Source organism: Pogona vitticeps, chromosome 7 (genome assembly GCF_051106095.1).
Source record: "Pogona vitticeps strain Pit_001003342236 chromosome 7, PviZW2.1, whole genome shotgun sequence".
In the NCBI taxonomy this organism is placed as follows: domain Eukaryota; kingdom Metazoa; phylum Chordata; class Lepidosauria; order Squamata; family Agamidae; genus Pogona; species Pogona vitticeps.
In genome coordinates, this window is record NC_135789.1 from 25,536,365 (window position 1) to 25,553,062 (window position 16,698).

Consider the following 16,698-nt stretch of genomic DNA (forward strand, 5'->3'; position numbering starts at 1 on the left):
CTATTGACTGCTGCAACCTCCTGTCCTGCCTGAACAGGAAGCAGGCACAGAAGCCCAATGAATCCTTTCAGAACTCCTGGTTTTACAGCAGAAGGTGAAGACACATATATTGTCTTCTATACACTTAATAGGACTTCACAGATCTGAGCTTATGCTATGTTTTTTTCAGCTATACACTTAAATAGTATGACATACTGCAGCTTTACCGACTTTAATGGACAGAGTTTGGTTTTTGAAAATTTTTTATTTAAACCCATTGTTTCAACATCACTGTTACATTTGTCTGCAGTTTAAGACATGATTATGGTCCCTTTTAACATAGCCTCTGACAAGCACAAAAATCAGTCTTCCTGAAACAGCATCCGCACGAGTTCAGGGTTAAAGCACTCTTCCTCCACCAGCTTTTGAGGCTGAAACAGAAGTTACAGAATTAGAGGGTTCAAGCGTTTGTGTCAACATCCACATTTGCTGCAGGCTTGGTACATGAGATGCCCTGACTCATAAAAGAAGCCATAGCCTTTCGTTTGCAAGACATTTTTGAGGTTGTTAATTCACAGGGTCACCAAAAGCTGGCATGTAATAGCAACAGAATACAGTGGTGCCTCACTTAGCGATGTTAATTTGTTCTGAAAAAATCGCTGCTAAGCGATTTCATCGCTAAGCGAAACACTGTTTCCCATTGAAATGCATTGAAAACCAGATAATCCGTTCCAAAAGGAACGAATTGTCATCCTTAAGCGAAAATCGCCATAGGAAACATCGCTAAGCGAAACGCGGTTCCTCAATTGAAATGCATTGAAACCTATTCAGTGCATCTCAATGGAGGAAAAAAAATACAACACATTTTAAAAGAGTCAAAACAAAGTCAAATTTGGCTAACAAAGGGTTTATTAAGTGCACTTTATTATTTCAAATATTTTAAACAGCAAACTTTAACTTTATAAATAACAGAAAAACATTTAAAAAACAGCAAACATGAGGCTGTTTAAACCATCGTTAAGCGAAACAGGGGTCCCAACCATCGCTAAGCGAAAATCACCCATAGGGACCATCACACTCCGAAAAAGTCGTCGATAAGCGATTTCATCACTAAACGGAGTGCCCGTTAAGTGAGGCACCACTGTATGATATTTGTTTCCACACCAGAGCTCATTAACAAAAAAGGGAGTTGAGGAGAGGGAGAGCACAGAAGAATAGAGACTGGAGCTAAGGAAGACTCCCACCTTCAGCCAAGTGAATTAGCTCTCTTTGTAAGTGCTAACAAAAAATGTGTATGTCACACAAGCCTAGATTCAGTCAGCTGTCAATTCCATCATATGAAGAAGTGCCATGACCTCTGACCCATCCTCTGAAGAGTTAGGCGTAAAACCCAGGAATACTTACAGTTCCATATTTGAGAAGCGTAGGCACTCCTGTCAGCTTAAGATTCTTTCTGAATTCATTATCAGGATCTTTCCAGCTGTACAAAGTTATAATCATGTGTGAGTGGTTTAAAAAAGCATTAGGCAAATCTGTGAAGGTTTTTGAAGAAGACAGGGCAGCTGTGAGGTAAAACATTGGCAGAGCTCTCCCCAAACGGCCTCTCTCTGGTTGGTTGGTTGGTGTGTGTAAGATGAAGGTTGGGTGAACTTTGACTGGGCCATCTTTTCTACAGGAAGACCAAAGTCTACCCTGGGGCATTCCTCTCAAAACCTACCAATAAAGCACAGGTACAGAAGCAAACACTCCTCTTACTTTGTCTCCAACATCCATGGCAATGTCTACAAACTTTACCTGTTCAAGCTCTTCTGCATTTAGAAAACTAAAGGTTTCAACCAAGAGGAGAGGATGGTGTTGGGACAGAGCATTTCCCAGATAAAGAAATGACACCAGAACGGGTCCCTCTGGTGCAGTGGAGCTGCAAGTCAGCTAAAAGGGCTGCTCTGTGTGCAGCCTCTGCTTCGAATAGGTGGGCTTTCTTCAGGGCTAATAAATTTGGCAGAGGGAGGGTCCATTTGCACCAGCCTCCCACAATCTTTCCAGGTGAGCTACACTGCACAGCGGTGCTGCAGTAAATCCGAAGGGCCCAGGAAGCTCACTGCTGGTTCCATTCTGTAGGGACTATGTGACACCCCCCCCCCAATCCTTTTGGTTCAGTTTCCTTTACTTACTAGGCTCTGTCTCCTACTTGGCAGTAAATGAACACAGCTCCATCCGGCAGGTTCCGGAGCTCAGCCCGCACGATGGGTTCCGCTGGAAGGCAAAGGCAGGCGGTGCAACTGGCAACTCGGTCTTCGGCAGAGGTTGCATTCGGTGCCCGACCACGGTCGCTCTAAAATCCCAACCCGCAACCTTTGCATCCCTACAACATCCTAGCAAGGGGGAGGGCCTGTGGGGGCGAAGGATGATGGGAGTTGGAGCCCAAGAGCATCTGGGCGGGGTCACCCGCACGATGAGGCCAAGGCGTGAAAGTGAAGCCCGAGGCCGACCGCGGAGCAGCTTCCTTGCGGCGGAGGCGACCCTCGAACCCCCCCCAACCAGTCCCCCTCTAGCTTCCCGGGGACGGAGGGGGGGGAAGCCCAACCGTTTAGGCGACTCGAGGGCGAGGAGGAGGCGACCTACCCTTGACGCAGTCCGGGCACCAGCTGATGCCGGTGGCCGGGTCTTTATCGCCGCTGAAGTAAACGAAGATCGCGCAGCCGGCCTTGCGCTTCTCCCGGACCACCCGATCCAGCTCCGCGTAGCCGCGCACCGAGACTTCCTCCCAACCCATGGCCGAGCAGAGCACGTGATAGAACCCGGAAGGAGCCGCGAGAGAAACCGGAAGTGGGGCCGACGGTGGCCCCAAGCTCCCAAAAAGTCCCCAGCGAGGCCGCGCGTGGCGGCGGGTGTTTCCCTTGGCCCTGACAGTGGCCATTGTCGGCACCCGTAGGACACGTTGCTGGCGTCCCTCGCGACGCGTGGTTGCTACGGGAGCCGCGGCTTCCGCCTCCTGCGCGGCCGGCGGGCTTTTTGTGGGGCCGCTGGGGCGCCTCGCCCGCCGCAGCTCCTCTCGTTAGGCCGGCGTTGCTCGTGGGCCCTGCGGGAGCTCCTGGGACAGTCCTGGGCCGGCCCTGGAAGAAGGAGGAGGCAGGTGGGTAGTTTAGGTAGACTGCTTCTGCGCGGGGAGGCTCTGCTCGTGTGTTCGCGCGAAGCGGTCCGTTTTGGACTACAGCTCCCAGCATCCCCCATCCAACTGTGCTGGTTTGGGAAATCTGAGAATTATAGTAAAAAAAAACACGTCACGTTACTTCATTGTGGTCCCTCTTGGCCTTTGGCCAGATTGTCTTCCCCCAAACCGGATGACGCTGGACTACAGGTCCCATTATCCCTGCCCTCCAGTCCTCCTGCCTGCGACTGATGGGAGCTGCAGTGTGTACTCTGGCGGGGGGGGGGGCGGCGGCCTCTCCTCCCCCCCCAACCCTGGGGGGAAGGAGCCCAGCCTTCACAAGGCCTCCCCAGGGCAGCACCTGTGGGACCCTCCGCCTGCTGGGCTCACCCCCTTTCCTCCTCCTGAGCCCTTTGGGTGGCTGGACTGAGGCCTCCCGGGAAAGTTCCCCGTCTGGAGGGGCTGCTGGTAAGAAGCGCCAAGGTTGGTTCAGCAAAAGGCGCCAATGCACCTGCAACCACCTTGTTTTGTGCCTGTTTGGTCTCTGAGAACACAAGGATTCCCCCCCCCTCCCGCTCTGGTTGTGGAAGAATTTGGGGACCTGCAGCTCTCCTTTCAGCCGGAGCTTCCCAGAATTGCCCTCTGCTCCTCCACTCCTGAGGACGGAAGAGCCTGGACGGAGCCTCTGTTTTTCCTGCAGCCTCCCAACAGAGGACAGGAGACCCCATGTGCTTGCAGAGTCTTCGGCTAGACAAGATGGAAGCCAGGAAGTCAGCCACTGTTGGCGTTCCTGTGACATCCCGTTTACAGCCGGACCAGAGGGCCCCACCGACGCAGGTAGGAGGGGAAAGGAGGTTGCTTTCTGGTCTTGATGGCACAAAGACCCAGCTATGTCACCTCTGTTTTGCCTGGCCCATTCTTTGAGATAAGCTGGCAGCCTTTAACATGGGGCGAGATGGGGTGATCTTAGGGTTTCCGGCAACGTTTCACAGAGGCACAGCACTTTTGGGTGTCGATTGCCAAGAAGCCCAACGGATAAGGACTTGGCCTGGTGTCAGGCCTTTCTCCCCAGATTCTCATTTTGGAAACTTGTTGCAATGGGACGTGTGTAGAACATAATTAAAATGTTGCTTATTCTGCAATGCTGAAGCTCCAAGCTCAAAATCCAGGCAGAAGCCTGTCTGCGTTTTTTTCTTGGAAACCTCAAAGAATTTGCTTAATTGGCATTCCTAGCCGAGGGCACTGGACCATTGTGGATTATGTGGAAAGGAGCCCAAAATATAAGGAAACCAATAACTTAATAAACCTGCCGTGGAATGATGCCGCCATAACAATTAATACAAACCCACTAATTGTTTCGTGTCTACTCAGTGTGTGATCTAATACAAAAGATAGGGTGGGTGTATTGACGTAACATAACAGGATGGTGCTGGTCTTGCTATGCTCCAGGGTATCAGAAAAGCCTAATTTGAATACTGCTAGAAGTAGGGGGTGGGGAAAGGGACATGGTGGGCTGCAAGGTCGGAAGACCAGCCGTCACTTGTCCCAGCTCCTGCCAACCTAACAGTTCAACAGCATGTAAAAATGCGAGTAGATAAATAGGTGCCACCACAGTGGGAAGGTAACAGCGTTCCGTGTCTAGTCACGCTGGCTACGTGACCACAGAAACTGTCTATGGACAAACGCCGGCTCTACAGCTTGGAAACGGGGATGAGCACCATGCCTTAGAGTCAGACACGACTGGACTAAATGTCAAGGGGGACCTTTTAGGGGGTGGGGGTGGCAGTGGAAGGCATCCTCAAAATCTGGGCCCTTCAGTTTTCTCTCCTTTTAAAAAGGGCTCAGCAGTAGCGTAGATGAGGTGCTCCACAGTTGTCCCCTGTCTCTCAGATGTTCTCCTTGCTTATGCTGATCTGGTTTCTCAGAGGAGGTGACCGTGGCACAAGGCACCTGGGCCCTGGCCGCGTCTGCACCTCTATTGAGGCTTCATGGGTGTTGCTTCTTGGGCGTGCTTTCTGATGGATACTTTTCCTTGGGGAGGCCGGCTGGGCCTGCCCTGCTTCTCCTCTTGCCCCATGACTGCTCTACACATGGGAATGGCAGCATCCAGATTGGCCTAGGGTTGTTCCCTTACCCCTGAGATATAGTACAGTACGTTGGGCTGCAGGGGCTGCCACATCCCACAGAGTGTCGTGCTTGGGCGGGGGAGGGGGTTTGGAGCTGGAGGGGGTTTGAAGACCCACACTGTGAACGAATGCAGCTCACCCGTTTTGTGCATTTGATGTTCGGCACAGCTTCAGTTCAGTTGGAACGCTCCAGCCTCGTCAGAGAACCCGCCTGCCCGATTAGCCGACCCTCGTCCGATCATCATCGAAAAGCTGAAGCCGGCCGAGGGCAGCCAGCCTCGGGACCACCGTGCTGGCGACGGGCTTGACCTTCAGGGCTCCGTGGAGTTTTCCGTAGTCTCCCAGGAGAAGCTCGACTGGGCAGTCCAGCTAGCCAAGAGGGATGTCCGACGCAGGCACCTGGAAGAGCAGGTCCATCAGCATCTTTTTGGCAAGGGTGAGGGTCCCGCTCCATGCCCTCAAGGGAAGGAGTCTGGAAGTGCCTCCAGGCTGAGAGCCTCCAGGCCCCGTTCAAAACACGAAGGCCCGCCTGGCAACGCTTGCAAGGCAGAGAGGACGAGTTCCCGCGCAAAAGTCTACCTTCGTATGCCGACTCAGGGCGAAGCGCAGCAGCCGCCTTTGTCTGATTCGCCCCCAACTCACGATCCAGGGCTCACGCCTGTTTCAGTCCTCAAAAGGGAGACAGATAGGAGCGTGTTGGAAGTCAGGCGGCTGCAGAAGGAGCTCCAGGCCTACATCCAGAAAGTCGAAGAGCTGGCCAGAAAAGGTGAGCGAGGAGGTGGACGGTTCCCCTGTGGTGGGAGCCCAGGCCTGGGTTCCCTCTCCCAGAGTCCTATCTGGTTGGTCCCAAATGGGGAGAGAGAGCAGGATGCAGGCGGGTTGCCGGCACCAGGAAGAGGCGTTGCTTCTGGCTTAAAACTCTGTGCCGTCTGAAGCGCAGCTTCTGTCCCCTCTGTCCAGTCATGCTGGGGAAGCGTTTAATGCATCTTTGGAAAGAGGGAGCTCTTTCCTTGTGATTTTGCAAGCAGTTTTTCCTCTTGGTCAGAGGGCTGCTTTCGTCTCAGCTGCTCCTCTGGGTCTCCCTGAGATGCCCTTGAGCTTCTCACTGAGCCTGGCCTCATGGCTTGTCTTCGGCTAAACCGTTTTCCAGAGAGAAGCGAAATGACCTTGGATCCCGAGGAAGAGCACCGGGTCCGTGTACGGAGGCAGGAGCAGGCGGTGCGCTCAGCCCGGACGCTGTATGTGCTTCAGCAGCAGGTGTGTGTGGGTGTGTAGGTGAGAACCAGGTGCCTGGGTCTGCGCTGGAGGCTTTGTTAGGGTACCGGAGGCCCAAGGACCCTGGGGGGTCAAACCCCCACAGCCCGTGGGCTCTAACTGGGCAGTCGCCTGGCCTGACGCGGGCCGCTGGTCTTGCTGTGATGCTTCCTGAGACCTTTTCAATTCGTCCCATGTGGCTGATTAGGTGAAGGAAATACAAGACGATCTGGAGAAGCTGAGTCCGCACAAAATCAAGCACACCAAGAAGGTGAGCGCCTGCATCTGCCCAGGAGTTTGGAAGGGGCAGGGTTTCCCTCCGGGGGGGGGAGCCCTCCTCGGCAGGGGAGCCCGTGTGGGTTGAGTGGGGCTTCTGCTCTCTGCCCGTCAGTCAAACTGGGCTCCACCTTCCTCCTGATTCAAGCATCCCCCCGCCCTCTCCCCAACCCCAGGCAACGAACCCTCCTTCCGAAACCTCCTCCTGCAGCCCCCGGGCCCAGCGAGACCTCCCTGGCTCACTAGGCTGTGGCTACCCTGGGGCAGGCCCCTCTTCCCCACCCGCTCACTCCTGCCTCTCGGTTCCTTCCTTTATGATGCAGTCGAGGGCCATGGCCAGGCTGGCAGCCGCTCACAGAGGGGCCGTCCGGGCGCTGCAGACTTTCGTGACTCACTTTGCCGATCAGCATCCGCTGCCGCCCTCCACGGCCCACTTCCGGCAGCTGGGCCACCTTCTCCGTCAGCTCTCCCTCTGCTCCGCCCGCCTCGAGATGGACGACTCCATTCCGGATGTGATCGTGGACCTGCTGCTGCAGATCGAGGTCAGTGGAGAGTTGGATCGGGAGGGTGGGGGACACCTTGCTCTCTGGCTGGCTGGGGGTGGTGGTGGGGGCTGCGGGGCAGAGAGATGTTTTCTCCCCTCCTAAGAGAGGACCCCCCCAGGAGTTTGGGAGTCCAGTGTTGGAAGAGTCCCTGTGCCATCCGAAGCCTCTGCCTTGTTCGCCGTTTGCAGTGGACGGAGAGGTCGTTAACCTTAACCGACACGATCGGAAGAGAAACCAGAATATGGGAAATATTTTCTTACAGAAGGATTCAAGGCATGTGTGCTTCAAGGCCCCCCCTTTTAAAAAAAAACCCAAAGGGCTCCTTATGTAAATGACATGTTTAAGTACTTTGGTTTGTTCAAGCTTTTCTGAGGCCCTCTTTGAGTCTTGGAAGCCCGTTGATCTCAAGAGGCTTGTTCCAGGGACTCTTTGTCTGGGCCTCGACTACGACGAGCCTCTCTGAGCCGGCCCTCCGCTGGGCGGGCACCACACGTTTAACGTGGGATTTCCTTTGCTGTGGCAGGACCTGGATGTTCTTCTTGCAAGGCGGGGCTCTCCCAAGCAAAGGCCGGGAGTCCCCCCGCTGTCTCACGGGGACCCCCTGAAGGGCCCCAGCCGGTTGCCACAGAGAGAGAAGGCGGCCGTGGTTGCCTCGGAGTCCCAGAAGCCAACAGCAGCCAGGAAGCTTCTCCCAGGTGGGCTTCTGGAGGTTTGGATGATGGAGGAGGGAAGGGGTCTCAGATGCTGGCATACTTTTGCCTGCATCAGTGAGAAGCTGGGGGAAGGGGCTCTGCCATGGGCTGGTCCCTACTTGGTTATATTTGGGGGAACTCTTCGTTGTTCACATTCCTCCCGAAATCCCCCCGCCATGTCTCTTCTTCCTGGATTGAAATGTGGTCCCTGTCACTTTTTTGTCTTGTCTGGAGTGGGACATGGAATTCCATGCTGTTTTCTTTTGGTACCCCTTGTACTGCGGTAGCTGATGGGAGTTGGAGTCAAAGGCCCCATGCCAGCTTACCCAAACCCAGAGCCTTCCTTGTTTTCTGGGGTTCAAGCCGAAGTCACGGCAGATCCTTCCTTTGCCTCCATTTCCCCTGTTCCTCTCTCGACTTTCCCGGGTCCAGTTTTGCCTGTAGGCCCTTTGGGGCAGAGACCTGCCGTACGTCCTCTCCCTAATGCACTGGGGGCTCAAGAGGTGCGGCCACCAGGTTAATTAGTGCCGTTCTGTGATGATCGTTTGCAGATGAACCTCCGAAGTCTGAGGAGATCTTGCATCAACACGAGCCAAGTGGCGCGGGAGGTGGCACCAGGCCGCCGGAGGGCCTGCCCCCTTCACAGGCAGAAGCTGTTGGGCAGCAAGGTGCGGGGGAGACCTCTGGGCCGAGGAAAGCAGCCACGGGGCCCAGCCATGACCACGGCCCCTCGCGGAGGAAGGGAGGCGTGTTGTTTTCCACCCGACCACAGGTACGGCAGGAGAGACGTGTAATCATTGATCCCACCTCCCCTGTAATTTTGAGTGCTGCCAGACCGTGGCTCGCCTGTGATGTCATGCCTCGGTTGTCCAGAATTACAGCTCTTCGGATGCAGACGCCGGTGGGCATTTACCTCTCAGGAGATGCACGGGGTTGTCTGAAAGGACACCTGATGTCTATGTATTTCTCTGCAGGGAAGCGAGCGACCTCCCAGGACGAAAGGGGCCCATCCTCTGGCTAAGCAAGCCCGCTTCCGAGAGCCCACCGTCTCTTTCCGGATGAAGGAGACGAAGCCCCCCGTGCGAGAGTGCAGGACCCCCTGGGTGCCTCCCAGCCTCGCTTCTCCTCTCAGCTCCCCTCAGAGGTAGGCAGGCCTGGGCATCCTTGCAGCAGAGGGAGGGGGGGAAAGAGAGAGAGAGAGAAAGAGTGATGAGCAGGGAGCAACGCTTCCGAATCTTTTTTTTTCCACGGGAAGGCCCATGGCACAAGTTAATGGCCACTCTGGGCTGATCAGAAAATCCAGTTTGGGGAGGGGGGGTCCCACAAAGACACGCAGCCCCTAACAACACCTGCAGGGACCCCACGTCAGAGTCTCGGGAACAATTCATTTCTCCAAACGTAAGGAATTATTCTGAAGATCCTGTATAATGTCGTTGATTTGTTAATGTGTAGAATCGGAAAACTGCCTCAAGTGCAAAAATGTTCCACTTGGGCATTTTAGAAAGAATTGCTTAAAAACAGTGAAAAATGGTTTCCACCCACAAGTTTTTATTGCGTCCTGGGTATAACCATCCTGATTGGTAGACAAGTTTTTTCTCTCCCCTGAACGGCCAACTTTGAGAGAAATTTGGCTTGTTAGCACAACCGTGTAGGCTTTATTTTAAGTTCTCTTGGCAGAAGAGACCTAAACGCACGGCGGCTGCGTAGTGCCCTTTATTCAAGGACCCTTTCCCTCCCTCAAAGGAGCCAGGATCCAAGACCAGATTGTATCGACAGCTCCTTTCCCTAATTTCTTTGCAGGCACCCAGAGAGGACCCCCAAAAGCAAAGAGCCATCTCCGGAGAGGGGGGCAGCGGCAGAAGGAAAGCAAGGGACCCCAAGAAAAGAGATGGTCAGGTGGGCAGAAAGGGTGGGTACATCCTGGGGGGCAGGGGCAGGTTGGAAGGGTGACCCTTTGAAAGGGGGGGGGCCTTCAGGAGCCTCTCTGTCCTTTCCTCAAGAGCCCATGGGAATTTTTTTCCCCCTTCAGCAAGATGTCCCTATTAGGGACCCTATTTGATCCTTCCCGGCGCTTAAGATCGTCCAAGGAGGCCCTCCTCTCAGTCCCGTGGCCAGCACAGGGACAATGGATGGGGATCCAAGGGAGGGCATGTTCTCTGTGGCCGCTCCCAGGTTATGGGATGTTCTTCCTCGGGAGATCAGGCTGACCCACCTTCCATTGATCCTTCCACCGATAGCTGAAGACCCACCTTTACAGGCAATCGCGGCATTTAACAATCGTGTCTGAGTCTCCAAAGGCCATTTTAAACGTAGTTTTTAATGTGTATTTGCGTTTAATGATCCAATTGTATTTTAACGTAACCGGTTGCCCCTTTCTCACCTGACCCACATGGGTGGGGGGCTGAATTGGTCCAGCTGTGCTCCTAAGGAAGGTCTCACCACTGTAGGGAAGAGGAATTCGGGGGGGGGGGGGGGCTTCCATACAGACTGATTTTTTTTGTTAGTGAACTTTATCAAAAAGAGGGGGGGGCTCCAGCTTCCTGTTGTACCCCAAGTAGGACAGCTACGTGGCTTCGTTGGGAGGGCGAGAGAGCTTCCAGCAGGAACCAACTTGCTGCTTCTTGACAGGGCGGAGGGCAGCTCTCCCACCCAGATCGCGAAGAAGATTGAGCAGGCCGTTCGGGAGCGACTGGAGCCCCTCTTGGCGAGGGTGCAGGTAGGGCTGGGCCAAGCGGTTTCTGCTCCTCTCCTGCCTTCCTTCTGGGGACCTCAAGGTGGCGCCCGGGGTTCTCTTTTCTCCCCTTAACGGTTAGCGTTCTTGCCAGGCCCTGTCAGGCGGAGAGAGGCTTGTGGGTTTGGTGGTTCTGGCTGTCCCAAGTCTCCTCCCCCCCCCCGCCAGCAGCCCACCCGCTCCCCTGCAAGGACGTTCCTTTCCAGACCAGCCACTGTTGCTCAATCCCGCTTCCCCTCGTTTGCTCGGCTCTGTTTCCCATGCTTTGAGTTCCTGTGGCAGTGAGTTCCGTTGGCGTGTGATGGGCTAGAAGCTGTCCTCGATTGGCATCCCCAGGTTTCCTTTGGGCTGCGCCGAAGCCCCCTCGGGAGGGCCTGCCGGTTAGTCCTTCAGCATCCTTCTCTTTTTTTCAGAAAGCCAACCTTTCCTTGGAGGGGAGCGTCGGCCGGAGGGAGCCTTCAGGAGACCGCCTGCCGCGACCCCTGGACCGGGGGAAGGTACAGCTCTTGGCCGCAGGTCGGAGGAAGCCCAGGAAGGCTTTGCCCCTCAGCCTACACTTCGGGGGGGGTCGTGGTCAGTACATCCTCTGGGTTGCCAAGCCAGAGGCCGGCCTGCATGAGGCTGGCTCTCCCCATTGCCTCCCCCCTCCCGCAGCCTTGCCCCAGAGGGCACCGGCTCTCCTTGGCCATCGGTTCTGATCCAGTGGCCAGGGCCCCCCCTTTTGGGGCACAGCCCAACCTCTTTTCCTGTGTCCCTTGGCAGACCGTGGTGGCAGAGAGAGGGGATCTGGAAGGTGGCCCGGAGGCTTCAGCCGGGGAGCAGCTGTGGATGATGGATCCGGAGTCCCTCCTGGCCCCGGGTGCCCCTGACCTGGAGGCGATGCTGCAGAGAATGGAGGAGATGGAGGTGGGTGTGCGTGGAGGCGGCAGCAGCTGCCGAGGGCTGAGCTAGGCCAGTCCCTTGGTCCTTCGTCTTGTCTGGTTCTAAAAGGGTCCCGTCTCCCTGGGGAGGAGGGGGAGAGAGAGAGAGGTCTGGGCCTCCCTTTTGGCTAGCTCGTTTGCCTCCCTGAGCTTCCCGAAGCTCCTTTGTGGTTCCTCCCGAGGCCACTAGGGGGCATCCCGTGCCTTTGCAGGAACCACAGGGCAGGCCTGCCGGGCAGTCGCCCTTCTGCCCCCAACAGCGAGGAAGTGAGTTGGGAATTGGGGCTGGGGGGGCTGGAGGGTGTCGCCTGGGCCCCGCAGTGACATCCCCCCCCGCCTATTTTTCTCTGTTTCTTCTGAAGCGCTTCCAGGAGGCTGTGCGCAGGCGATACCACCAGATTGTTTATTCCGACACTGAGTTTGGTGCCCAGGAAGCGAGGAGGGGTGAGTGTCTGGCGGTCCCTCCTTTTGAGGATGAGAACTCAGCTCCAGCTGGGCTAAGAGGCAGACGCCCTGGAGTGTGGCTGAGCGAGAAGACCAGGGCTTGCCCCAGGCGGCTTGGGTCCCTCCTGGCCTCCTCTTGATGCAGGGGGGCAACAGCTACACTCCCTCCTCCCCCCCCCCCTTTCCATAGATCTGGTTCCCACGGAGCCTGCTTTTATGGAGGGACTGCAGACCAATAGACTCTGTGTGTCCCCCCTGACCCAAATGCCTGGAAGTGGGGCAGTGGGTTTGGGATCAGTTCTTCCTCTGTCTCGAGGGGGGGGGGGGGAAAGAGGGAGGGCTAACCTTCCTGTTTTCTGATCCTCCTCCTAGAGAAAAGGTGGGGGGCAGAAGAAAGCAACCCAGGGGCCGGCGGCATTCCCCCGTCTCCCATCCAGATCACGAGGCTGGCGAGCCATAGAGAGGTGCAGGTGGATATCGTCCTGGAGAGACCCTGGGATGCCAAGTGAGTAAGAGGCCCCGGCGGTCAAAGCACGCTCGGGGGTGGGGGGAGCTTGTGTTGAAGCCCCAGCGGGAAGGCCGGATGGAGCCTCTCATGCTGGCCCAAGGGGGCCCGGCTGAGGGGGCCCCTCGAAGAATTCCCAAGCCCAGTGTGAGGGAGAGTCTTCCCAAGGCAAGGAGCGGAAAGTGGCGCTGGTTTCTCATGCTTAGGGCCACGGGAAGAGGACCCCCACTGCCCCCCCCAGCCTCTCTGGACTTCTGGCCTCATGACAGCGTTCCCTGGGCCTCTCTGGAGGGGTGAGGGAGCTTTCAAGCCCCCCTAGCTGAAAAGGGACGCCTGCCCAGGACAGGGACCATGAGTGGCCCCCCCTGTGAGCTTCACTCTAAAGGGGGCCACCTCCTACCAGTCGCAGGCAGGCTCAGCCGAGGGGCAGAGGACCAGCCGGGGTGTGGAGTGCTCTACGGGGCTGGGGGGGGGGTTGTTGTGGACTTACAATCTGGACTCAGGCAGCCCTTTTGTGCCTGGCCTGGCCCTGAGCCCTTGCTTCTCCTCCTGCTCCTTCCCGGTGGCGCATCCAGCGCTGTGCAAGAGGAGGACTTCCCAGAGCCCCCAGGTCATGGGGCTGAGCATCCATCCGCACAGCACCTCCCTCCCCAGAGGAACGGCGGTGATGGCGGCGTCTTTTGCTCCGTCCCCGTGAGCACCCTCCAGAGCATCCGCGATTACGGGGCGCGCTACGAGCAGCACCTGAAGCGCATCTCCCATGCACCTGTGGGCACCTTCGACCCCTGGCACATCACACAGAGGTAACCCTGGGGGGCTGCCCTTGAGGGATGGCGTGCAAGGGAGTTGAGTGGGCTTTGGAGAAGAAGGTGGAAGGAAGGAGGAAATGCCTGGCGGGGCCATCAAGGGGCGGTCCTGGACTTCCCCCCCCCCAAATATTGAGCAATCCAGAGGCCCCTCCCACCACCTGTGCGTGCCCCCCACTGTTTTTTTGGCCCCAGCATGTTAACCCAGCAGCAGGGAATCCACAGTGAGATCAGACGTCTCCCTTTCAACCCACCCAAGAGTCAGTGGGTCTAGCCGGCCCCTGCCCTCCAAGGCCACAGACTCAAGAGACGGGCAGGAACGAACCCACGCCAGAGAATATGAGCCGGCCTTTCCAGCCCTCCTCCTTGGTTTCCCTCCAGGGGCTCCCACGGCCGCCACCCTCTTATGACTGAGGAGCTTCTTTCGTACATTAGAGGGGTTGCGACTTTGAAGGCAGGCTTGTTAAAGAATATAAAAATAGCGCAGGACAACCGTCAGCGGAACGTCGGAACGACGTAGCCATTGTTAGGGTTTTATTGACCGAGCGATCAGACCTATTGATGTTAAAGAACATTCTTCTGGACGGGGCCCAATTCCACATGCGCACATACGCACGCACACACTCTCCCTGTGGTGGAGCAGCTCCCCGGAGCCCGTCTCTAGAGACAGTGGCCGCTCCACTTTTCAGCGTACCGGGGGGGGGGTCCCTCTGGCAGAGTTCTCGCCTGCTTGTAAACCGCCTGCTGATGGGAGGAACCCCCTGCGTGCTTGTCGCCCTCCTGGGGCTTCTGCCTTTTGTGGGTTGAGTGGCACTCCCTCCTCCTTTCCTTCCGCCTCTTCCAGGCCCTTGTCCCTTCTCAGCCATCCCAGCGGGCAGAGGGGTGCTTGTGTGGGGAGGGCTGGAGGGTCCGGATCCCTTTTCCCTGTCTCCCTCTTCCACTTTTACCCCCGGTGGGAAGGACCCATGCTCCTGTCCCTGAGCGCAGGGGCTTTGGCCAGGTGGGGGCCGGTGGCCTGGCCTTGCTTTGAGCTGCAGCCCCCCTCCCCTCCCAGTGGCCCGGCTCCGGCCGCTGACCTCCGTCTCCTTGCTCCCTTCAGCCTGGCCGAGGAGCTGATGGAGGAGGCCCTGGCAGAGGTGGCGACAGAGCTCCAGGACCTCTGTGAGGACTACGCAGAAGCCGTGTTCACCTCCGAGTTCTTGCAGGCACCAGAATGAGTGTGTCTCCCAGGGTGGCCACCCGGGGCAGCCCCCTTCCCGAGGAGGTCATCCTGACTCAAAGGAGCCTCTTGGGGTCTCTGTACGTAGGGGGCAGGACCTAGACACAACCTGGACAGCTTCTCAGGGAACAATAGACAGGTCCTGCCTGCCTGTTGTCCTGCGTCCCTTTTTGGGGGGGGGGGTCTGCTGGGATGGGGGGGCGAGGCCAGTGGTGGTGCTTGTATGCTGAGGCCTCGAGCCCCCTCCCTCTCCCCCCCAAGCCTCTCAGTGCTAGGGTGCCCTTTCCTGCAGCTTGGATGCCCTGGAGAACTGAGGCTGCCCATCCTCTTTGGGGCCTGGCCTGGCTGAACGTCGCCCGGCTGCTCGGTGCCGTTGGCAATATGGCCCTTGCCCAACGGTCTGCGCCAGCCTCCTCGAACCCTCCCGTGGGCCCAGAGCAGGGCTCTGGCAAAGAGCGTTTTTTCCGCTGTCCGGCACCGGAGCCCTGCAGAGGGTCTTCTCGCCCACTTGGGAGAGGGCAGACCGGGTGAGGACGCGGCCTTGGTGGCCCCACATTTGGCAGTGCAGTTCTTGAGCCCGGCCCGGTTCAGCCCGCAGGTCGGCGCTTCCAGAGAATCCTGGGCGGCATGCCATGGAGAGAGGGGAGCTCTCCTACGTCTCCTGACCACGATGTGCACCCCGGAAGCTCCTGAGGTTGCCGTTAGCAGAGAGATTTCGGTGAAATGGGGCCACTGGTTTGCCCACCTCCCTGTGCAACCCCCATTGCGGCTGGAGCCCCTTTCCTTTCCTTCGTCGGCTGCTGGTGCTGTGGTTGGGGAACTTGGAAGAAGAATCTAAAACAACCTTCCGACGGAGCAAAGCCCATTTTTCTTCTCTGTCTCTGAGAAAAGGTTTCCTTAAGAGGCTTCCTTTCAAATGCGCCGCTGCAGCTCCTTAGCAACACCCCTTTGTATAAGAGTAATATTTATCCCGCAGCAGAAGGCTGTGTACATTAAATCAGTAAATTTTATACTGTTTTCCCAAGGATCAAAAAATAAAAACCTTTCTTAAAGTAGACACACTTTTTTTGAGAGAGAGCGCGAGAGTTAGTTCCGATTCCATTACCAGGGCCTGCTTCACAAAAGACGCAGTTGCAAAACATTTAGGTTTAGAAGGAAAGGTGGGGACTCTGGTGGGTGATTTGGTGGGTGGGTCGCCTGCTGAGAACTGCGGAGGGGGCTTTCCTTCAATTCAGGATAGCTGGGCCCCTATTTACAAGCAAGGGGCACAATCGCCCCTGCCAAATCTTGGGTGTCTCTCCTCCTGCCCTATCAAGCCATCACCATGCATCCCTCTCTCCCTCCCTCCCCAGGAATGCTTGGTTTCTAATTTTCTGCCGGGAGGGCCTGGTTCCCTGGAAGATCCCGAAGCAGGCCAGCCAGATCCACTGGATTACCAGTGAGAGAAGGGCGCGGACTTCCGCCGTGCTGGGTTTTCCTGCGCAAGGCCTGCTGACATGCTTGAGGGTCCGGCCGAAGTGCTGAGCGCCCAGGTGGCTCCTGTATAGCGAGGCACGTTTTCGCCTTGAAAACAGCCAGGCGGGCTTCTCCTTTGATCCAAGACCGGGAAGAGCCCCGGTTCCTTCCCCAGCCGGGCCTTTTCTGGCTTGGCCTCCCTCCCTTCCTCGTCCGCCTCCAGAGTTCTCTCTTTGGGACCTGGCACCGACTGTTCATCTTGCAGAAAAAAGTCCTCTGCCTGCGTCCCAGAGCGCCTTTCCCCCCCCACACACAGGCAGGTTGCCACATTTAGCACTGGCATCTGCTCTAAGATTCTAGTCCCTAAGATTCAAAGGTCTCTCCATCTTTCCCCTTCTCAGTCTTTTCTTGTTTACTCCTAGGTTGCCCTGAAAGCTCACACCCTCTGAGGCTCCCTCTCCTCCTCAAGAGGAGACCAGCTGGCTTGGAACCCACCCACCCCTTTCGCTCTTGCTGAGCCCTGCCATGCATTCCTAACTGGATGCAACTGGCCAGCTGCCTTCCATCACGGCATCTGCTCCCTGTCTGTGGCTATTTA

At 56.7% G+C, this 16,698-nt stretch overlaps 2 protein-coding genes across 2 annotated transcripts; one reads left to right on the forward strand and one right to left on the reverse strand.

Annotated features, from left to right (window-relative positions):
• Positions 1-224: 224 nt before the first annotated feature.
• TXNDC17 (thioredoxin domain containing 17) lies at positions 225-2,911 on the reverse strand. The gene is made up of 4 exons (XM_020801633.3): positions 2,602-2,911; positions 2,151-2,232; positions 1,384-1,459; positions 225-410 (listed from the first exon to the last, which is right to left on the reverse strand). The coding sequence occupies exons 1-4, from the start codon at positions 2,894-2,896 to the stop codon at positions 342-344; spliced, it is 522 nt and encodes a 173-aa protein (XP_020657292.3). The 5' UTR covers positions 2,897-2,911; the 3' UTR covers positions 225-341.
• Positions 2,912-2,981: 70 nt separating this feature from the next.
• Positions 2,982-15,700, forward strand: KIAA0753 (KIAA0753 ortholog). The gene is made up of 17 exons (XM_072978405.2): positions 2,982-3,112; positions 3,828-3,964; positions 5,422-6,019; positions 6,404-6,510; positions 6,716-6,778; positions 7,107-7,325; positions 7,852-8,023; positions 8,572-8,792; positions 8,995-9,164; positions 9,821-9,916; positions 10,649-10,736; positions 11,165-11,248; positions 11,514-11,657; positions 12,034-12,115; positions 12,488-12,620; positions 13,196-13,423; positions 14,526-15,700. The coding sequence occupies exons 2-17, from the start codon at positions 3,854-3,856 to the stop codon at positions 14,641-14,643; spliced, it is 2,634 nt and encodes an 877-aa protein (XP_072834506.2). The 5' UTR covers positions 2,982-3,112; positions 3,828-3,853; the 3' UTR covers positions 14,644-15,700.
• The last annotated feature ends 998 nt before the right edge of the window (positions 15,701-16,698 follow it).

Bases quoted from the DNA above. Each gene is read 5' to 3' on its own strand.
- KIAA0753 (XM_072978405.2), top strand. From the start codon at position 3,854: ATGTGCTTGCAGAGTCTTCGGCTAGACAAGATGGAAGCCAGGAAGTCA. The intron at 8,024-8,571 runs GTGGGCTTCTGG...GATCGTTTGCAG, and splicing joins AGCCAGGAAGCTTCTCCCAG to ATGAACCTCCGAAGTCTGAG. The intron at 11,249-11,513 runs GTACAGCTCTTG...GTCCCTTGGCAG, and splicing joins GACCCCTGGACCGGGGGAAG to ACCGTGGTGGCAGAGAGAGG.
- TXNDC17 (XM_020801633.3), bottom strand. From the start codon at position 2,896: ATGGCCACTGTCAGGGCCAAGGGAAACACCCGCCGCCACGCGCGGCCT. The intron at 2,233-2,601 runs GTAGGTCGCCTC...TTTGCCTTCCAG, and splicing joins GTGCCCGGACTGCGTCAAGG to CGGAACCCATCGTGCGGGCT. The intron at 1,460-2,150 runs GTAAGTAAAGGA...AACTTTGTACAG, and splicing joins CAAGTAGGAGACAGAGCCTA to CTGGAAAGATCCTGATAATG.